Here is a 19,452-nt window from a genome sequence, read left to right on the forward strand (position 1 = left end):
TAGAACTAATTGCTTGAACTAGGTTGGGTAGTTTTTCAAGGCTAGACTAAGCTAGACATCCTCTTCCCACAGATACTGGAAAGTCACTGCATTTCTTAAAATGATATGCCAGTGATCAGTTTCTTCCTTACTAACTGTTTATTCTTTGAATTTGTCTTACTTCAGCTTCAGCCATTGGATATCAATACATATTTGTCTTACAGACTGAAAAAACTTCCTCTTAGAGATGAAACCCACTCCACAAATTTAGTTCATAGGCAAAGCAACTCTCTGCAAAATGCAAAGCTTGTTTTCTTAGAAGCAGAGCCTACTGAAGCAGGAACTCGCTGCTTCCTTTTCACTTGTCTTTTTTTCTCTCCCTTTATGTAACATTCTTGTGTCTTCAGCTTCAAAGTGCAAAGAACATTTCCCATTATAATAAGCTGTGCAGGAGTTGTAAATTATTAGTAACTCTTCAAGGATGCAGTTTGTCTGGCTAATGCTGAGCAAGCAATTTAAATTCTCAAGGAGGCATTGTGACTTCTGTGTTAATTCTGAGCACTTTCATCACTGTTTTTCCTGCAAGTTGCTGGGAAGCTGGTGACACATGTCATTGTCTATGGTCTTTAGAGACACTATAAGTTTGTAATTTCTTAAATACTGGAGCAGAGATTATATTTATTGCACATTTTTTCTAGCGTATTTCTAAATAAATAAGATACAATGCAGAGAGATCAGCACATCCTTACCCTTTTGCTGAGTTTCTATGCCATGTTAGGGAAAATTCCTTGTTGGCATGATTCCCTTTCTCCCCCTCCCCACTTCTCATTGAGGTTTCCCCTGAAGTCACTTCATGAATAAACCAGTTGTGTTCCCAGCTATGGGAGAATTCACTAACCAGATGGGTGTCCTCCCCTTTGGCCCCAAATGAAAACTCGTGGTAGCTGTCCAAATACCTCTACCTGCACAGAAAAGGGCACAATAACATAGTGAAACAGAAATAATCAGTTTACATAAGCTACACTTAGTAATAGCAACATAGATGGATGTCAAAGAGATAAAAGCACTTTTACAGATATAGCAGAAACACTTGATGTTCTAATGTTGTGTAGACCTAGTGTGGGAAATCTGAGCTGTGATTTAGACTTGGAAATGTAGATCCAATACAGATAGGATGGAGATTGGTAAGGAAAGTTTTCCAAGCACTGCTTTCTCTGTTTTCTCTCTGGATTTGAGTTTCCAGGTTAAAAATTCAAATGCCCTCTAACTGTGTTTTTATCTGATTTCCTTTTGAATTGATTTTGCTGACTTTTACTCTGAATTCCTGAAGGCTTCCTTCTGGCATTGAACCTTACCTCGTATGTGGATAATTACATTATGTAGTGTCTTAAAAACATTTAATTTTTTTCTGCTTTTTCTTCCTCTTTGTCTCCCTTTTTTCTTTCCAGAAATTGCCTTACAGCATGTTTCAATGTTCTTCCGATCAGAGCCAAAGTGGGAAGTAGCTGAACCATTAAAAGATATAGGTAAGAAAGGCACGTGTGCATGAAAACTTACCTGACTTTTTTCCCCAATTATATGGGTTTTCCTAAGATTCCAATATTGTGTTTGCTTACAGACCTTGCCCTGCCTGTAAGCTGTGTGATTTAGCAGTGTTTAATTAAAGCTGCTGCTGACTTTTTTCTTTACTTTTTTTGTAGGTTGGCGAATACGTAAGAAATATTTCTTAATGAAAATTAAGAATCAACCAAAGGAACGGCTAGTGTTAAGCTGGGTATCTATGCTTTAATTTCATACTTAAGTCATTCTCAGTTTCACTCCAAGTTTGGTTTTGACTACCATGTGTGAGTGATGGGGAGAGAGATCTGGAAGCCCTTAGGTAGATGTGTGGTGTGGAATTTCTTGTATTTCTTTCCTCTGGTAACAAATCCACTTTGGATGTTCCTGTGCCTGGTAATTTGTCCCCAAACCTGTACCTCAGGATCCTTTAGTTGTAATGATGTGGCTGTTGACCATAATATAAATTTGCTCACTGAAAATAATGAGATGAACCTTTTTAAAGTTGTGGGTTTTCCTATGCAGATCTTTAGTTGTGCTGACAAACTATTAGGTGAGAGAGGCATGAATTGCTCCTTTAACAACAGTTGCTTTTGCTCCTGTGTGAAAAGTGTTGCCCTGTTAGTTGTATGAGCACAGCTGTTTGTGAGACTTCACTGGAGAGTGGAGGTCACTAAAGCTGTAGGAGGAGGGATGTTTTTCTTGCTGCAGAGGAAGAAGGTGCCTTATCAGTTCCTAATGTACACAGTCCCCCAGTTTCGGGTTGGCAAAGTTCATTCAGTGATAGTAATGCATGTCAGGTCTGTGGGAGGAAAGAGGCAGTAATACTTATTTATGGACAGACTGTTTGTATTGCAAAACCATGGCCCTATTCAGCCTCTTCAGGTTTCATTTTGTATGTGTAATTTCCTTGCTTTCTCTTCAAAATATGCCTTCAAACATCTGTCCTAATTTGCCAGGGTAGAACATTGGTAATATTTTCTTTATGGAATGTAACATGTATTATAATTCCATTCTTTTATTGTTTACTTCCAGGCTGATCTTGGCCCTGATAAATACTTATCTGACAGAGACTTACAGTATGCTGTGAAACTTCTTTCTTCCTGTTCTGTGAGTACTGAAGATTTTTAAATTGTGCTAGCACAAAGGTGTATGTCAAGGACTGATCTTGGAAAAGTACATGTAGCCTAGTTGGCATATTTTGTAATTTTAGAGCTGCTTTCATTAAAGGTTTGCAAACCTTTTAATTAAATTTCCCATATACTATGAGGAAACATGTTCTCAGCACAAATAATAATCCTGCAGGATTATTACAGGAGATTCAGTGTTGTGGTTGATTTGATTTTTTTTCTTCTTTGTGCAGTACTGTGAGATCATGAGCTTTTATTTCATCTCCTCAACACCTTTAGGCTGTTAGGATAGTGCTGTTTAGGTGTAATTGCTAACCCATGAGCTGGGATATTCTCAGGCAGCAGAGGATGAGGCAGTGGAATGAGTATCATTATTTTTTCAGTTCTTTGGAGTCAAGACAGGAGCATCTTGGTAGAGCTGCAAAGGAGGGTGTACAATTTAAGCTCCTGTGACATGTCATGTTATAAATCCAGTAGGCATCTCTGCCTGAAAAACTGGCATTTGACTCCAAATGGAGTCTCTGGAGTCTCTCTTTAAGGATGTTAAACATGTGAAAGACTGGCTGAAATAGATTTCTTTGTTGTTTTTAATTTATATGTTAATTGAATAGTGTCTGTGAAGTTTTCTTTGCATTTACTCTTGGTTAGACTAACTTGAGTTATTCCATGTCACTGAGAGAATCCAATTTACTACTTTAAATATACAATTCAGGCTGATCTTTTCTTTCTTGTGAATTGAACACAAATGATTTTTAAAAATCCATCATTTAAAATTTACCTACAGTTTCTTCTTTTGGTAGCATCCCTATATTTACAAAATCACTTTTGCCACTGCCAACGAATCTTCAGCGCTGGTTATTAGACCATTCAGTGAAAAAGGGACACTAAAGGACCTGATTTATAAGGTAACATCTTCCCCCACCCCTAACTTAAATGGTAGAACATATGCTGGAATGCCCTATGTGCTTTTTATTAAAACATGTTTATTTATTGTATGTCTGTTTATTGTTTGCCATCAATTTCTAAGCAAACTAAAATAAATAGTGAATTTTCTGGGCATGATAATTGATACGTGTGTTTCTTTTAAAGGCAAAGCCAAAAGACCCATTCCTGAAGAAGTATTGCAATCCTAAAAAAATTCAAGGTCTTGAACTTCAGCAAATAAAAACATATGGAAGGCAAATATTAGAGGTACTTTTTTTTTTTTTTTTTTCTTTATTTACCAGCTTTTTTGATTTTTTTTTTTGGAGGACAACTGGTCTAACTACAGAAAGTAGACAAACTTTTGAGTTGAATTTAGATATATTTGTGTGAGACCATTTATGACCCCCCCAAAAAATGCAGTTGGTATTTATGGAGCTTAAATGGGAGAGAGGTGATAATATAGTGTTTTCCTTATGAGAAAAGGAAAAGAAGTAACTCATATTCTGCAGAACATATTCCATAAATTCATGATGGTTAGTGTGTTTTAAATTTATATTTTTTTTTACTCAAACTATCATATTCAGTAGAATTTTAGATTTTAGTTTCCAGACCTCTCTGGGAGGTGAACATAAGCCTGCTTTGAGGATCAGCATCAAATATTTGTTTTATGAAAAGTGCCACCAGTGAAATGGGAAAGAATAGTCAGCCAGAGAAGGATGTAGATAGAAGATGAAGTTGAGTGAGCATTTCAAATGGGAGCCTCATTTATTATGTGCCTGCTTTACTATTGGAGCATTTGAGTTGATGATCATATGATCTTGAGATCATCAGAGCATCTTGTGATAGTGCTTCTCTATGGGATTTTTTTCAGGTATTAAAATTCCTCCATGAGAAAGGATTTCCTTATGGCCATCTTCACTCTGCCAATGTGATGCTGGATGGGGATACCTGCAAGTTGCTGGATCTAGAAAATTCCTTATTGGGACTTCCATCATTTTATCGCTCGTACTTTTCACAGTTTCGGAAAATAAATGTAAGGTTCAGACTAGGAATTCATCTGAATCTTATGCAAATCTTTGTTTGTGGAGAACTGACTAGAATGAAAAGTCCTCTCTCAAGCCCTTTTTTAAAATCTGAGCTTTGCTCCATCAAATTGCTTTTCTGCTTCCTCCAAATCACTGTCTGGCTGCACAGCAGTTTTGTTGCAGCACACTGGAGTGAGGCTGAGGCCAAAGGTAAGCAGGTAGAAGGGGAATGCAGGTGAGTGTTTTTATAGCAAGAGTGCCAGCACAAATACAGGTGAAGTGCAGATGTTTTAGGATCTCTTTCCACCCTGGTTAGTATTTTGTAGGAATTTGCATATTGTCTACTGCAGTTTCACATGTATGTCTGTTCTGTACAGTGAGCAAAGATATTTACTTGTGCTCAGCTGGGAGCAATAATCAGCCTTGTCTTTGGTAGAGACTGTGAAAATTGATCAGATGCTTGTAGATCTTTAGCTATTCAAAGGTTATTTTTATTTGTTTGAGAGGTGCTTGTTTGACTGCAGGCTTGGAAAGCAAAACATTTACCTTACTGCAAAAATATGAAAGCAAATTTGCCCTGTTGCAGCAACATCATTCCCTGCCTTTAGGCTCTCAGTATAATAAATTCTGAGCAGGATCATGAGAGAACTGCTTGCTGACCTTGCTAAACAAGTTCTACTGTGTTGTCAAAGAAACGATCACAAGTTCATGGTTAGTCCAAATCTGTTAGTGCCATCAAAGCCTCTTTCAGTAAGGGGAGCCTCTTCTGTTTAAACATGATTCAGAAATCTTTGACATATGCTGTCTGGGAGCCCAGCATGTATGTACAGCTTGCATAAACCTGAAGAGGAGCAAAAGAGACTCTCCTAGATTTGTCTGGTATGCTTTTCCTGTCTTTTTGTCTACTTCCCTAAGAAGTGACAGCTGGTCATTTTATGAATCTCATTCTTAGCTGTTTGACTTAGCTAGGAAAGTGTGCTTGGTTGGGACTTCTGTTGGTGTGTAGATCTCTAAACTGCTTTGTGAAGAGTTTACTACTTCACACATTTTTTACAGAACTTGACAACACCCCTCTCCCATTTGCACCATCTTTGTACCAGAAATACAACAGAGGCTGCTTTAGCTTGTAGCATGATTTCATCTGAGCTACAGTTATGCAGGGAAATGGTTATGGTTAGGAACTGCCTTAATGGTTCCTCTTTTCTGTCTTCACATGCAAGATCACTGGGTTAGCCACTTGTGAAAAAATAACAAGTTGTGGTTTAATTTTTTTGTTCCCCCACAGACTTTAGAGGGTGTTGATGTTCACTGCTTTGGACACTTACTGTATGAAATGACCTATGGGAGACCTCCAGACACGATTCCAGTGGAGACCTTCCCCCCTGCTCCATCAGTGTTTGTTGGTTAGTATGCAGTGCAGAACATCTCAGTCACAGCTGCCTGGGTACACTCTTAGACTTTACATAAGCTGAAGTGCTGTGAAATAGCAGCCTGAGATCTTTGCACCCTGTGACCAGAAAGAATTAGTAATTCGGTCAAATAGAAAATATGTTCTTTGTGAAATATATGTATTGTATTAATAAAACTTTGTTAGCTGAGTGATAAAGCAGTGTTTAGCAAGTAATGAGATGCCTGGATTCCCTTGTCTCATGTTTAACATTCTTGAAAAGCTTCTATGTGTAGTAGTAATGCAATAATAAAAACCACATGCCACAGAGCTTCATCAGTGCTTGGTTGATGCAATACTTAGGGGAGCATCACACAGCAGTGCCAAACGTTCATTCTAAATCATTTGGTGTCCTGCTGTGCAAAAATGTGTTCATTCTTACTCTTTGTTTGGTAGTGTCAGTGTTGGAGTCCATTCTGACTTGTGAAGCTCTGAAGAATGGGATGCCAACTGTCTCACGGCTCTTACAGATGCCGTAAGTCCTGTTCAACTTGTTTTATATTCATTTATATTCATAGCAATGTTTTAATTATTTTAGGAGGAAGAAACTTTCTGCTCTTGTTCCTCTTTAAAAAGATTTGCTGCTTGTTCTGAGGAATGTGTCCCAAGTGAAGCTTGATAGGCTTTGTAGAACCCATCCTGTGTTAATAAGTGTGTTTAAAGTTGCTTTGTCTTTTCATGTGTTAGAGCTGTTACATATGCACTTTAGTTAGCATGATTTGAATGAATCCAGCCATTAAAGTAATGCAAACATGATTGAGATAATGTACAGATTGATTTAAAGGATTTAGAATTAGGAGTCTTCTTGCATGTCCCCTTCAGACCTACTTCAGATTTTGCTATCAGTTCACTTAGGACTGACTTTGCTCAGCAGTGGCATTTAGACCTGCTCTGGATATCAAGTGTAGTATGGAAGTTCTGTCTGGTTTCTTGCAGGACTGGCTTAGGGATTCTCTGAAGCACAGACAGAATAAATTTCCTTACAGGCTGCCCTCCAAGTAGGCAGAGAAGGGGTGAGGGCAGGCAGGGGGGCAAAGCCAGGATGCAGGAAGGGAGCCCTGTCAGGGGACCACACCTGCAGTGCCACCCTGCCTGCAGTTAGGGCACAGCATTCCAGGGAAACTGCTGTCCCCACGCTGTGACATGTCACCAGCATGCTGAGCATGGACCCACAGCTCTGCTGAGAGGTTCTTGTGTTGTTTCTTAATGTGATGCTGTAGTTGGGCCTCCTAAATGGGAGATTGTCCATACCTCAGTCTGGGTCTGATCTCAGCACAGGTTGCTGTGCATTTAGAGCCTGCTCTGAGATTCAAATTTCCTGGTTGGGAAGAGTCACTGCAGCCTTCAATTCCTTCTTTTCCTCTCCTTGGGAGAAATACAATAGGAAAACTGTGAATACAGAAATATACAGGTGTTTAAAGATGTTGAATAAACAATCTATGCCCAGCTGCATTTGATATGTAAGATATTATACCACATTCCCTTCATACCAATACTCTTTACAAAAGTGTTTTACATAGATATGCAATGCAATTAATGTAATTTAAAGCAATTAATATAATTAAATATCTGTTTATTATAACCATAAGAACATGTAATCTGAAAGGGTCAGAAAGTCCTGTAAACAAGGATGAACTTTCATGGATTTTTTAAAGTATTTTAAAATTTGTTTTATTTCTGAATTTTTCATTCTCCTTAATTTGATTATAGATGTGAATTTGTTTTCCCTAGTATAAGTCTGTGATAATTTTCCATAGTGAATAGCAACTCAGAAATATTTATCTTGGAGCCAGGATTGAGGTCTCTCTGTGACAGTTTTCTAGTATGTTCTCCAGGACAAAGCATCTTGAAATGGACTACCCAGTTTATTTTCAGACTACCATTGCCCTCTAGTGTCTTTGTTTTGGATGGAAAAGGATTAATCATTTTTGGTGTTTCTGCTGATACCATAGAGGGGAGAGGAAAATATTACAATACTTGCTTTAGTTTTCTTTTGTAGAGGCCAGGCAAGAATGCAAATATTTTCAAATGTTAAGTTCATGTGACTTTTCACATGTTTCTTGTTATTTCTAAGACAAGGGTTGTGCTAGGAGAAGTTTTTTTAACAAGAGCAATGATTTTGTTCAGGTGAAATTTAAAATAAAGTCCCTGGATTTTTTTTTTTAAATAAAGAAGCCATGTACTTTTAAGGAGAAGGTATTCTTTTTTGGGGGGAACCCTTCTCTGCCTTTGATAACTGTACCTGTTCTGTCCACTTTCAAAATATCTCACACAAACCAGTTTTCTCAGCCATAAGTTGTGGCTACATTCTGAGGGTTGGGTGCTGCTAATTTTACAGCAGTGCTTAAGAAATAAAAAGCAATACATAGAACCCTGTGGCCAAGGGTTGAGGACACAGATGCTAAAGGAGAAAGAAGGGTTTAAGTGAACAATACCAATAGTATTCTCATTCTGTTTTTGCCTGTCTCTTGGGAATAATAGTCTTCTTTTTTTCTTTTCTTTTATTGACTCACAGATTATTCAGTGATGTCCTGCTAACAAACTCTGAGAAACCACAGTTTAAGGTAGAGCTGAACCCTGATTTTCTGATGTTTGTAGAAGTTCCAGGATGTGGGTAGCTACATATTAATTGACAGAGGGGGTTGAGGAGAGCTGCCTTTCCTTGCCTCCATGGCTCTTGCCATCAGTGTTTGGATTCCTTTGCCACACTGTCCCTGAGAGCATTGTGCCATTTGTGTAATTATGGTGGTGCTCTGTCTGAGCAGAGGCTCTGAGCCATGCAGGTCCCTGGCACTGAGGAAACATTGCAAACACCTGTGGAATCTGATTTTGGTACCTGAGCCCATCAGCACCTTGCTGCCAGCTCCAGCACTGGGGCATTTCAGGGGCCACATCTGCTCCCACTGGGGAGCAGCCCCAGGACACTCCTCCTGGAGGATATGTGACGTGTTGTCAGCCTCACAGAAATTTGGGGATGTGACTGGAGTCTCAGAGTAGTTATCTGTCCTAGCCTTTAGAGAATCCTTTCCAGGGCTTGGTGTTTCTTTGTTCCTGCTCATCTGTAGCTAGATTTGGAGTTGAAAAACATGGATCTAGAGTCTTCTGCATCACTAAAGGAATAATGTCACATCTTGGGACTTTAGATTAGAAATGTGATCAGATGAATGGTGAGTTTTGATCAGTGAAGTTGTGTTTTCCTTTATCACATGCTGTGCTATGATTTTGTTCCCCATTTTGTATTAGATTCCTACTAAGCTAAAAGAGGCATTGAAAATCTCCAAGGAATGCATAGAAAAGCGATTAACAGAAGAACAGAAATTGGTAATGTCTGAATTTCTTTATTTCCTACAGACATTTCATTTCCTCATCACCTTAACATGCAGAAAGTTGAGGTTTTACTCTAAAATTAGTTTGAGTAATAAAGACTTTCACTAACAGATTTGCTTTCCCAAAAATGCAATATGAGGAGATGTGTAGCAGCTGTTGGCATTTCACTGGATGGCATTTCACTATTTTAAGAGGTGCAGTTTCACAGGTAGTGGCTCCCAAGTTAGAGGATCATTTTAACTTCAGTACAAGTCTCCATCCCTACTAGAAGTAGTAAAGGAAAAAACTAGAAACAAAAAAAAAAAAGGAAATCCAAACATGCAAAGTGACTACAGTGAGTTTTCTTGTAGCCCAAACATTATTATCAAACATATAAGATCTTAACATGGTCTTTTTCTATTTTTTCCCTAATTTTGAAGATTCACCAGCACAGAAGGCTGACAAGAGCTCAATCTCATCATGGCTCTGAAGAAGAAAAAAAGAAAAGGAAGATCTTGGCACGAAAAGTAAGCAATCTTTAAATAGGTTTCTCTCACACAAGATGTGATTCTTTTTGTAATGTTTACCATGCACAGGTTTAATCATAGATACATGACTCTACTCTTTCCTGTGTTTTTCTGCACTAGTTCCTGGTTGTTTTCACTTCTTCAGCTAAGGAATAGATTTACTAAAAAGTTTAAGTTTCAGTGTTAGCTGACTTGCATATTGATGCAGCCTGTTTGAGGTTGCTGTGTGAAGCCAGTCCTGGTTAACAGCTCATAGCCAGAGGAGCTGCTCTGCTCTGTCCCACTCTCTGGGGAGGTGCTGGAGCCTGTTTCACTCTGCTCCTGCAGCACTGTCTGCACTGCTCTTCTTTTCAGGGAGGGGTGTGTGTGTCAGTTTTCTTCCTTTCCCTTTTGGTCAGAGGGCTCTGGAGTTCCCTGGTGCCTGGCTAGAGGAATTTGAGCACAGAACAGCCTTGGTGCTCTTGTAACCACATAAACATGTCCTGGTATGCCAAGAGGGATGCTGAGCATTGAAAAATATTGTGTGATACAGTGGATGGCTGTTAACAACCTGTGTCAGTTCAATCCTTATCACGGAAAGTGATTATTCATTCTATTTCCTCTGCTCCCTTTTAAAGAAGTCAAAACGCTCTGCCAATGAAAGTGGGGAAGAACACTCTGCCAAATACAGCAACTCAAATAACTCAGGTAACTACAGAGAGAGGAATTTGCTTCTACACAGCTTTTTCAGCTTTTTTTTTTTTTTTTGTTATTACTGGCATTTTCTGTCTGAAAAGATTTGGGATAACAAACACTTTACATATTTGACTACCAAAGTCTAGTACCACTGTTTTGGATATTTAATAATAAGTGAATTGAGGGCATAAAAATATTGCACTGTTATATCTTCAGCTGCCTAATTTAAAGTAATGTCTCCTGTCTTCTGTGCCCCATTCCTCAAAAAAAATTATCAGTCTCTTAATTTAGTTTGATATTTAAGTTGAATAGCAACATCCATTACTTGGGCCATCAAATAATGCAGTCTTCAGGGACATTCTCTGTTGATTTGTATTACATAGGAACGTGTTAAGATGAATGAGAAAACTATGTGTTAAATTGCTGCTTCAGTGCCAAATTTTAAAACAAAAAAGCCTTTGACAAGTTTTCATTTAGTTAAAAGGCGTGGTCGGTACTATGGAACAGATAACCAGAGTTAAAATGTGTCCAAAAGCAGCTTGTTGTGGAGTACACAACTGACTGAAAATCATGTCTTAGGAGAGATGGGGTGCCACCCATGCATTGGCACAACTCTTAAGGTGAACAGAATTTGTATGATGAAATCCAGCAGCCCAAGCAACAGAAGTGTTTCCCAGTGAGAAGCATTGAGTGCATTTGTGTTTGGGGCTTCTCTCATACTCTGTACTGTAAAGCCACTGTTGCTATGAATGGGAATCTTTCCCAAGATGTGGAAGCAGGATTGGATTTTCAGTCAATAAAGTTGTCCTGCTTCCATCAATGTGTGCTGCCTGTGTTGAGCTGCCATGTCACAGCTGTAGTTTCCTGACTGTTGTTTTCTTTAGCAGGCTCTGGGGCGAGTTCCCCTCTAACATCTCCATCATCCCCCACTCCACCCTCCACAGCAGGTATGTTCAAGGATCATTGTAGTGTTTATGTTGTTTTTCATTCCTCTCTGCCCCTCAGGGGTGCTGTTGTTCCCAAGGATGATTAAGGGATGATGGTTTTCAAGGATGCAACACTGAGATGACAGTTCCCTTGTGGCAGCCTGAGTGTGGGCATGTGCTCTCTTTTGAGGGTCACAGAGAACCTTTTTACAGCTATAACCTTTCTTGAGATATAATATGATTTAGCCAGGGTATATGTACTTGCTTTGAAGTCTATGTTAGACATTGCATTTTTGGGCCTCATGTTGCAGTATGCATTTGTTCTGGTGTTAATGGTCTGTTCACTCTGAAATACTGCTTGCCCATCCCTTGTCTCTTTGTTCTTTCTATTCCGGTACTGCTGTGATGTATTTTCATGAATTTTGGGTGTGACAAATTCAGTGGTTTAAGCTTCATAAATCTCCCCAGTTCTGTTACACCCATTGATAACCTAGTAGAGTTGGTAGAAACAAGTCCAGAAACAAAAATTGATTTGGGGTAAAAATAATATATTTATTGGTTTTGGCCAGTTCTGTTTTTCAGTTTGCTGGCTGTGCAGAGAGTTTTGCTAATGTTTAAAACAGGGGTGGGAAGTGGTGAAAAATCTGCTTGAGTGGCCAATAGAAATGCTCTGAAAGTTTAATTACAAATCTGAATATTGAGCAGTAGTGGATGTGCTTCAGACTGAAAGACTGGAAGAGGAGCTCTGGCAAATATTAATAACAAAAGATGTTAACAGAATACATTTCTAGAGGGGAAGCAGCACATGGCATTGCTGGTTTTTATGGTGACTCTTGCCATATGATTTCTAGTCCCAAGAACTTTCTGCACAGCACAACTCATTAACCAAAGCAATGCAATCAAATTTGTCTTTGCTGTGGATAGTCTTTCAAAGGACACTGCAGTCTGTGTTCAAATCAGTCATGCTGAAATTCAAATTAATAATTTCTCCTTCAAGTAGAGGGCATGAGAAGTGTGTATGGTAGAAACTAACTTCTCCCAGATAGCCTAAGCAAGGTAATGATTGTCACTGTTGACTGTAACAGTGCTGTTCTCTGGATGCACTGACTGTGATCTGGAGAATTTGTTGCCAGTTCTCTGGGCTTTAATAATGAGGTAGCTGAGATGTGCCTCCAAAATGGACAGATGCTTAGAAAGTGTTTTTTTTTCCCCCCCAATAAAATTACTCTAGTTATGTTCTGACTTGGACTTGTTAGAACTGGTTGAAAGCTTTTTCAAGTTTTAAGCATGGGATGCAGGTTTATGTGCAGATGTGGATCAAAGTAGCTCAGGTTTGTGCTCAAAACTTGTCTCAGCTCAAACCGTATTGTCACAGTGTGTTTGTTGGTCACTTTGTGCCAGTGATGACTTGTGGGGATCAGCCCTGTCTGACATGGTGCTTGTGGACCTTGTCCTCACACTGGGAAGTGTGTTAGTGAGCTCATGGCTTGGATGCTGTTTATGAGGTATAAAGCCAAGTGTCACATTTTCAAGAATGCTTTTGTGAGCAAAATTTGTAGAAGAAATGTCAGATATTAATTCTGAGAGAAAATTAGATTTTTTTCACCAGCAGTGTTGTAGTTTTAACTGCTCCAAGCAAGTATGCTATTACTGCCTTGAGGAAATACACACTGGTCCCATGGTAGGACTTTATTTGTGACAAGTGATGCATCTGTAGCTTGCATTTCTCTCTTCTCATTTCCTTTTACTTACTAAGGATTTTTACCTCTATACCAAAATTACTCATGGGTGTGTAATTACTCATGGGTGTGTGTGATGAGATGATTCTCAAAAAGGCATTGAGGATTCTAGTCTGTGTGTCTGGTTTGGTATGGCTGTGTTAGAACTGGGGCATCTCAAAGCATCCTGTTAGAACAATACCATGGCAGTGTTGCAGGTACTTGGTTAAATAACATTTGAAATGCATTGTTTAGATCATGCAAGTGACTCTAATGTAACATCTATTTCTGACATTCTGGTTCTTTTTTTCCCCTACAATTCTTTACTTCTGTTGTGAAAATCTGTTCATTTTCTTTGTGGCTGTGAGCAGTGGCTAGGATCAGAAGGGATGCAGAACAGTGTGTAATGGGTTATTTAAAATTTCACTGAGTATTTTCCAAATCAAATAAGCCCATAAGATACAGCAAGATCTTTTTCAACAGAGAAGGATTTGGAGGGTGTCACTTTTGCTTCTCTGGACTTCCCTGCAGGAGTAGTGAAAGAATTGTAGTTAATCTTTTTCTGTGCCAGTTGTTCTGAATCCTTCAGTATGACAGGTTTCATTGGCACCCATATGGTGCATCTTTCCTGCCCCTCACCTTCCTGTAAAACAGTTGGAATGCTTTAGGAAGTGCTTTTCCTGAGTTCTCTGACCCAAAAGTGTGAACACAGGTGCTAATACAGCAGGAAGTGTTTCTTGAACTGAATGGATTTTGTCTTCTGTGGCTAATCTTCCTGCAGATTTCTTGCTAAATCTCTCTAAATGCACTTTAATCCTGTAAAGCTTGAATTATGGCATGTGCAACTGGAAGCATGTATGTTGTATTTGTTGATCAAGTATAATAATGCTTAGAGCATGGAAATTTGTGGTTCATTTATTACAACTGAATGAAGCATTGTAAATGTAATTTCAAATAGCCAATCTGCTGTCCTCATATTTGTCAGTGAGTAAGAATGTGTTGACTTCTGTACTAACTTTTCAGCTAACAGTATCTGTTTTTCTTCCTTTGACACGAGAACTGGATGATTAACTTGTGTCCTCTCTCTTTCTCTGCTGTCTTCAATAGAGCATGCATCATTTTGAACGTGAATTTTCGGAAAAGTAAGCTAATGCTGATTTATCTCTTTAAAGATGCTCTGTTTCTGAATGGGAAAGTTGGATGCAAATCTTGAAGTTGCATAGTATTGGGAGGGAATAGAAGAAAAAAAAAATCTCAATGTTCTTACAGATTATTTTAATGAAATACAGCATCTTTAAAAACTATCACTAAAATTATTTTCTTTGTTCACATCCCATTCTCAGCCAAGTTTTTAATGCTGTTTGCACAATTGCTGTCACTTTAAATTCATAATTAAGTTTTTGTTTCAATTCAGGCATCAAGTTTACAGCATCTGATTTACTTCCTATTCCTTTTAACACACTCTTTTAACAAAAATGTCCCTGTAAAAACCCTTGGTAAGTTCTTGTTTGAGTGTTTTTATTCTTACAACTGCATGAATGAATAAAATGTGTGTTTGCAGGCAACATATGTCCTTCAACATATGTTTTGGATGGGCCTAGTGATAGCTAAGCACTTGTCTCAAATGTTTTTTCTAGTAAATACAGGAAAATATTTCACTGTAGGGCAGAACAATTTCATCTGTAGATGTAAATGTATATGAATACATGTGTATGAACTAAGATTTCTTTTGCACCACTCAATTCAAGAAGGGAAGGACAGCTTGGTGTTGATTGCCTGACTGGAGTGAATGGATTTGAAGATTTTTGAATCCTGCTCTTAATTAACAGGTTCAATATGTAATGCTTATAACTAGTCAGATACCATTCTGTGTATTTATGTCTTAAGGCAGAGTCCAAGTGCAAGGGAATAATTCTCTGTTATCAGTTTCCCCAGAGTTTAACTACATGATGTTGTCAGCAGCTCAATTTCAATAATAATGAGTCTTGAGGAATTTAACAATTTTCCAGGAAGAAAGGTGATCTCTGCCCCTACTTCCCTCTCTTTTCTACTTTTGTAAAATAACCAGGTGAAAATTTGAAGATAAGATGTGGAATCTTGGCCTACTAATACTTAGTGATCCAAGCATTTTGTGTCTTTTTGCCCTCTGTGTGTCACACGTGTCTTCTTTCACCACATGTGTTACCACTGTATTTGTATTTTCTGGCCACTGCTTTCATGGTCATTCCCTATTGCATCTTGTACAACTACTTCATAGTCTCCTTCAGCCTCACCTTGCAATTCCAGACAAAAATCTTGTCTTTGTTCTCTGCAGTTCTTGCATTTCTTTGAAGCCATTTATTTTGTGATTAGCTACTTTTGGTGTTTTTACAGCAGTTTATATGATCTGTTTGGGGTAGGTTGGTGCACTGGTCCTGCAGGGTCCTGCTCTGACCATTTCAACCATTAAATGGGTACTTGGACTGTTCTTGTTCTTCCTTTGGCCAAGTGCTGAGTTTTCTTTCCTGGCATCCACAGGAGAAACAGGAGTCTAATGCCAGGAATGGTTTTTCAGTATTTCTAGTAAATTGATGTACATCTTTGGCAAGTGTAAAAAGCAGATTTGGATAAGTTAGAAGGCCCTAGTATGCCATTTATTTCAGTGTGTGCTGCCATTGTGTAAAGTTTTGGTTACTTCAGAAAGCAGTTGATCCATATGCCACAGGCAGTTGTTCCAATTGATCTCTGGTATTTCTGTTAGGACTTGAGTATTTCCTCTGGAAGGGAAGAGAGTGAAGATGAGCTCAGCATGTACACTGGAACAATTGGATGCTTTATGTCCACACTCTGCATTTTGACCTTGCTCTCATATGGGAAAAGTCTTTCTTCAGAGACTGGTACAGATAGAAAATGAGGGAGTTTTGAATTATGTCGTTCATGTAGTATAACTGCTTGCTTTAATAACAGCAGTTCTGTTTTTACTGTTACTTTAGTCTAAAAACAATTGTTGATGAGGAATTGAGAGACAAATGGAGTTCTTTTGTCTGCTTTTCTCTGTAGTTGAGCTTTATCCTTCATCAAATCCCTTATGAGTCTGAGTGGCATAATGTGACATAATTGCTTGATATCTGCTCACTTCTAGCAACCAGTTCTACTTCAGGAACAACAGTCTCTTGGTTCCCTTAATGTTGTTTCACCTTGCCCACTATCACAGTTCTTGTCACTTACCAATATATTTCTCTTTGTAGTCAGAGCTACTGGAAGCAAGTGTTAATAGGTGCCATTTGTCTCTTCAGTCTTCCTAAGGCATAACTCATGATCTGGGATAGAGTTGGAATTCACTGCTGAGTAGTTTCAGGATATTAATCATTATGCCCCTGCTCCTTCCAGGATATGAGACAGGACAGGCCCATTATTATTCCACTTGCACAGCAGTGATGGTGCCATGTGCAGCAGCAGAGCTGCACAAGATCAGGGTGTTTGGGAGGCTGCCTGGGGCACAGGAGGCCACCTGCCTGGATCTGAACTGCCAGGAAACAGCTCCATGCAGCCCTCACTGCTGGACCTGCTGCATGCTCACTGTGGGCTCTGGCCTCCCAGGGGTCAGGACCTGGAGGCTGAGGTTGGATGAGAAGCAGAAAATGGATGTGGCTGATGCAGAGAGCAAGGGACAGAGGACAAAGGTGGCTGGTGGGAACAGGAGAGGCTGGAGTTGTGTGGTGTGACAGTGTTGTGATTCATTCAGTCTGTCAAAACAACCATTTGTTACAACATATTTGGAGAAAGTCAAATAGAACTTTGGAAGTGTAAAACACTTCCAGAAAACTCTATCTGCAGTTAGTGCTTTAAAAATGAAGTGTAATCTGACAAAGCAAAATGGTCAGTGTCGTGGTCCTTCATTCATAGGAATGTAAAGTGGGTTATGTAAGTAAGAACAGTAAAATTTGCTTCCAGTCTTTGTTACTGTTCATGTCCCAAAGAGCAAACTGCCTCACTAGGGACAGATAGCAGAAGCTGAATCTGGGAAGTCCCACTAAGTGATCTCTATTTTCCTTGGTGCAAGATCACATACGAGTCGTGTTTTGCATCTGAATCCTGAGGCCCTTCAGGCTTCATTTCAGAGGTATCTCAGATGACACGACTCACCTGCAGATAGAGGGATTTGATCACTTGACATTTTCCATCTGTTCTGTTCTTCACACTCCACTGCCATTCAAGGGATGATGTGACTAGTGCAGGACCGACCAAGTCCAGCCAAGCAGCCGCAGGCCTCTTGTGGCAGGACATCCGTGGCATAATCCAACTCCATCTCTCTCCCCCCTTGCCAGGAGCATCGTCCATCCCCCCAGCGCCGCCCCCGCCGCCGGCAGCTCCGCCCAGCACAGAGGCGCCGACGGCGCGGCCCGAAGCCAGCGCAGCCCGCGGAGCCTTGCTCAGCTCCATCCAGAACTTTCAGAAAGGAACTCTGAAGAAAACGCAGACGTGCGACTACAGCGCTCCCAGGATCAGCTGAGGCCACTGGTCCCTCCAGGATTCAATTCCCCGTCCCCCTCCTGTGCTGACGCTGCTGACCAGCAATTGACCCACGGGCAGGGAGCAGCTGCCGCTCCCTTCTCTCCGCTCCGGCTTTCCTGGCAGCAGCACTGCCCTGCCCGAGCTGCTCTGCCGTGCTGGGATCGCTACTCTGGTCTTTACTTGGCTGCAACCACTGTGTGCTCAAGCTGCAGTTCCAGGGGTACAGCAACTTCTATATAGCTGAATAAAAAAAATCTGAAAATAGGAATGACCATGATGATGGTAAATTAATGCATTTTTCCTAGCTCCATTCCACTCTTTTTTCAAATTACAGGAATGTAATTTTAGTCTGCTCAGTTTTTCAACTCTCTTCGTGCACTTGGAACTCATCTTAATTCTTGCTGCATGGAGTCAACAAGTTTGTTTTACATAATTCAACCCCTAAAGCATACTGCACAGGTGAGGGAACTGGAGAATTTAATCTTATTCCCACCATGTTTGCTGGTGGAGTTAAAATACTGTCTCAGTAAGCTTGTTTAAATGGACATCCTACCTGCAACTCTAGGGGAAAGTGTTTTTAAATGAGGAAGCAGTTGAAGTGGGAGGTTACAGGGCAGTGGGATGTTACTGTTGATTTAATTAAATGAAAAGTTACTTCAAGTTAATTCTACATTTAAACTTTATTGAAAGATCCTTTTTGATTTAAAACCTTAAACAAATTGCACTTTAAAGGATTATAGATAATCCATTTTTTTAAATTCAAGTACATCAGTGTTTGTTACTATGCAGAGAATGTCTGTACAAAGTTTCATGTAACCTGTGATATTCAGTCATTTTTATTAAAATGTTAATGGAATTCCTTCAGCAGCATGTGGTGGGTATGTTCCGGTGGGATTCAACCTCCAAGCTAGAATTCCCAAGAACTGAACAGCACCTCTGCTAAAATACCCTGGGAAGTCTTCCTGGCTCTTCAGAAACATGACCCAAGCTCTTCTGTCTGCTCACAGGTACCTCCTCTGCCCATCTACCTGAGGTGCAGAGCAGACGCTGCTGCACAGGCTCCTCAAGGCAGCTTTCCCTCTGTACCAGAAGCTGCTGAGGGAAGCCTGGCAGAGCTCCCTGGGACACAGTGATCTCCAAAAGGCTGCTCTGATTGTGTCCCAGCTCTTCACAATTCACACACCTGCTGCTTAGGCTCAGTGCAGCTGAACAAACTCATTTTGTACTGAAGAACTATAGTCAGTGTGCGGTTGTCAGTCCAGGTTGGGAGTTAAAAAAAAACAAAAACCAACACAAAAAAATTGAACAGTAAAAGCAAAGCATCTGGGCACTTATTTTTATCACTATTATGTGGCAGCGAGTAAAGAAAAATTAGGTATTGTTTCCCATCATATACTGGAAAGGTTCAGGATCTTTATTTCAGCTCTTGTACAGAAGCCTTTGTGCACGTGCAGAATGCTCTTCAAACCAGACAGTCATCATGTCTCAAGCCAGCCCCTGGGCTGCCACAGCCTGTGCTCAGAGCTGCACTGCACTGCACTGCCAGGCCAGCCTGGGCTTCACATGATCAGCCTCATCACTCCTCTTGAACGAGCCTTGCAATCACAGGCTCCTGCAGCTGTACAGATTCAAGGCCTGCTCTTGCTCTTTGCAGCTCTGCACTCGATCACTGCTGCAGGAGGTTCAGCACTGCTCCTCTGGCACTTACAAGCCAAGCAAAAGCAGACGATTTTTCCCTTACTCT

At 40.0% G+C, this 19,452-nt stretch overlaps 1 protein-coding gene across 2 annotated transcripts in view; it reads left to right on the plus strand.

Moving 5' to 3' along the window:
• PXK (PX domain containing serine/threonine kinase like) overlaps positions 1 to 18,995 on the plus strand; it is a 33,619-nt gene extending 14,624 nt beyond the window's left edge. Inside the window, exons 5-18 of one of the 2 annotated variants that reach the window (XM_079316697.1) lie at positions 1,428 to 1,505; positions 1,680 to 1,753; positions 2,572 to 2,646; positions 3,467 to 3,571; positions 3,756 to 3,857; positions 4,462 to 4,623; positions 5,901 to 6,018; positions 6,459 to 6,537; positions 8,578 to 8,626; positions 9,306 to 9,383; positions 9,809 to 9,895; positions 10,513 to 10,582; positions 11,455 to 11,517; positions 17,522 to 18,995. In XM_079316697.1, coding sequence (XP_079172823.1) covers positions 1,428 to 1,505; positions 1,680 to 1,753; positions 2,572 to 2,646; positions 3,467 to 3,571; positions 3,756 to 3,857; positions 4,462 to 4,623; positions 5,901 to 6,018; positions 6,459 to 6,537; positions 8,578 to 8,626; positions 9,306 to 9,383; positions 9,809 to 9,895; positions 10,513 to 10,582; positions 11,455 to 11,517; positions 17,522 to 17,706 — 1,325 coding nt within the window. In that variant the 3' untranslated portion in view covers positions 17,707 to 18,995. The remainder of the gene's footprint in view (positions 1 to 1,427; positions 1,506 to 1,679; positions 1,754 to 2,571; positions 2,647 to 3,466; positions 3,572 to 3,755; positions 3,858 to 4,461; positions 4,624 to 5,900; positions 6,019 to 6,458; positions 6,538 to 8,577; positions 8,627 to 9,305; positions 9,384 to 9,808; positions 9,896 to 10,512; positions 10,583 to 11,454; positions 11,518 to 17,521) is intronic. The other variant, XM_079316698.1, reaches the window with a different exon arrangement.
• The last annotated feature ends 457 nt before the right edge of the window (positions 18,996 to 19,452 follow it).

This window comes from Erithacus rubecula, assembly GCF_903797595.1.
Source record: "Erithacus rubecula genome assembly, chromosome: 13".
NCBI lineage: Eukaryota > Metazoa > Chordata > Aves > Passeriformes > Muscicapidae > Erithacus > Erithacus rubecula.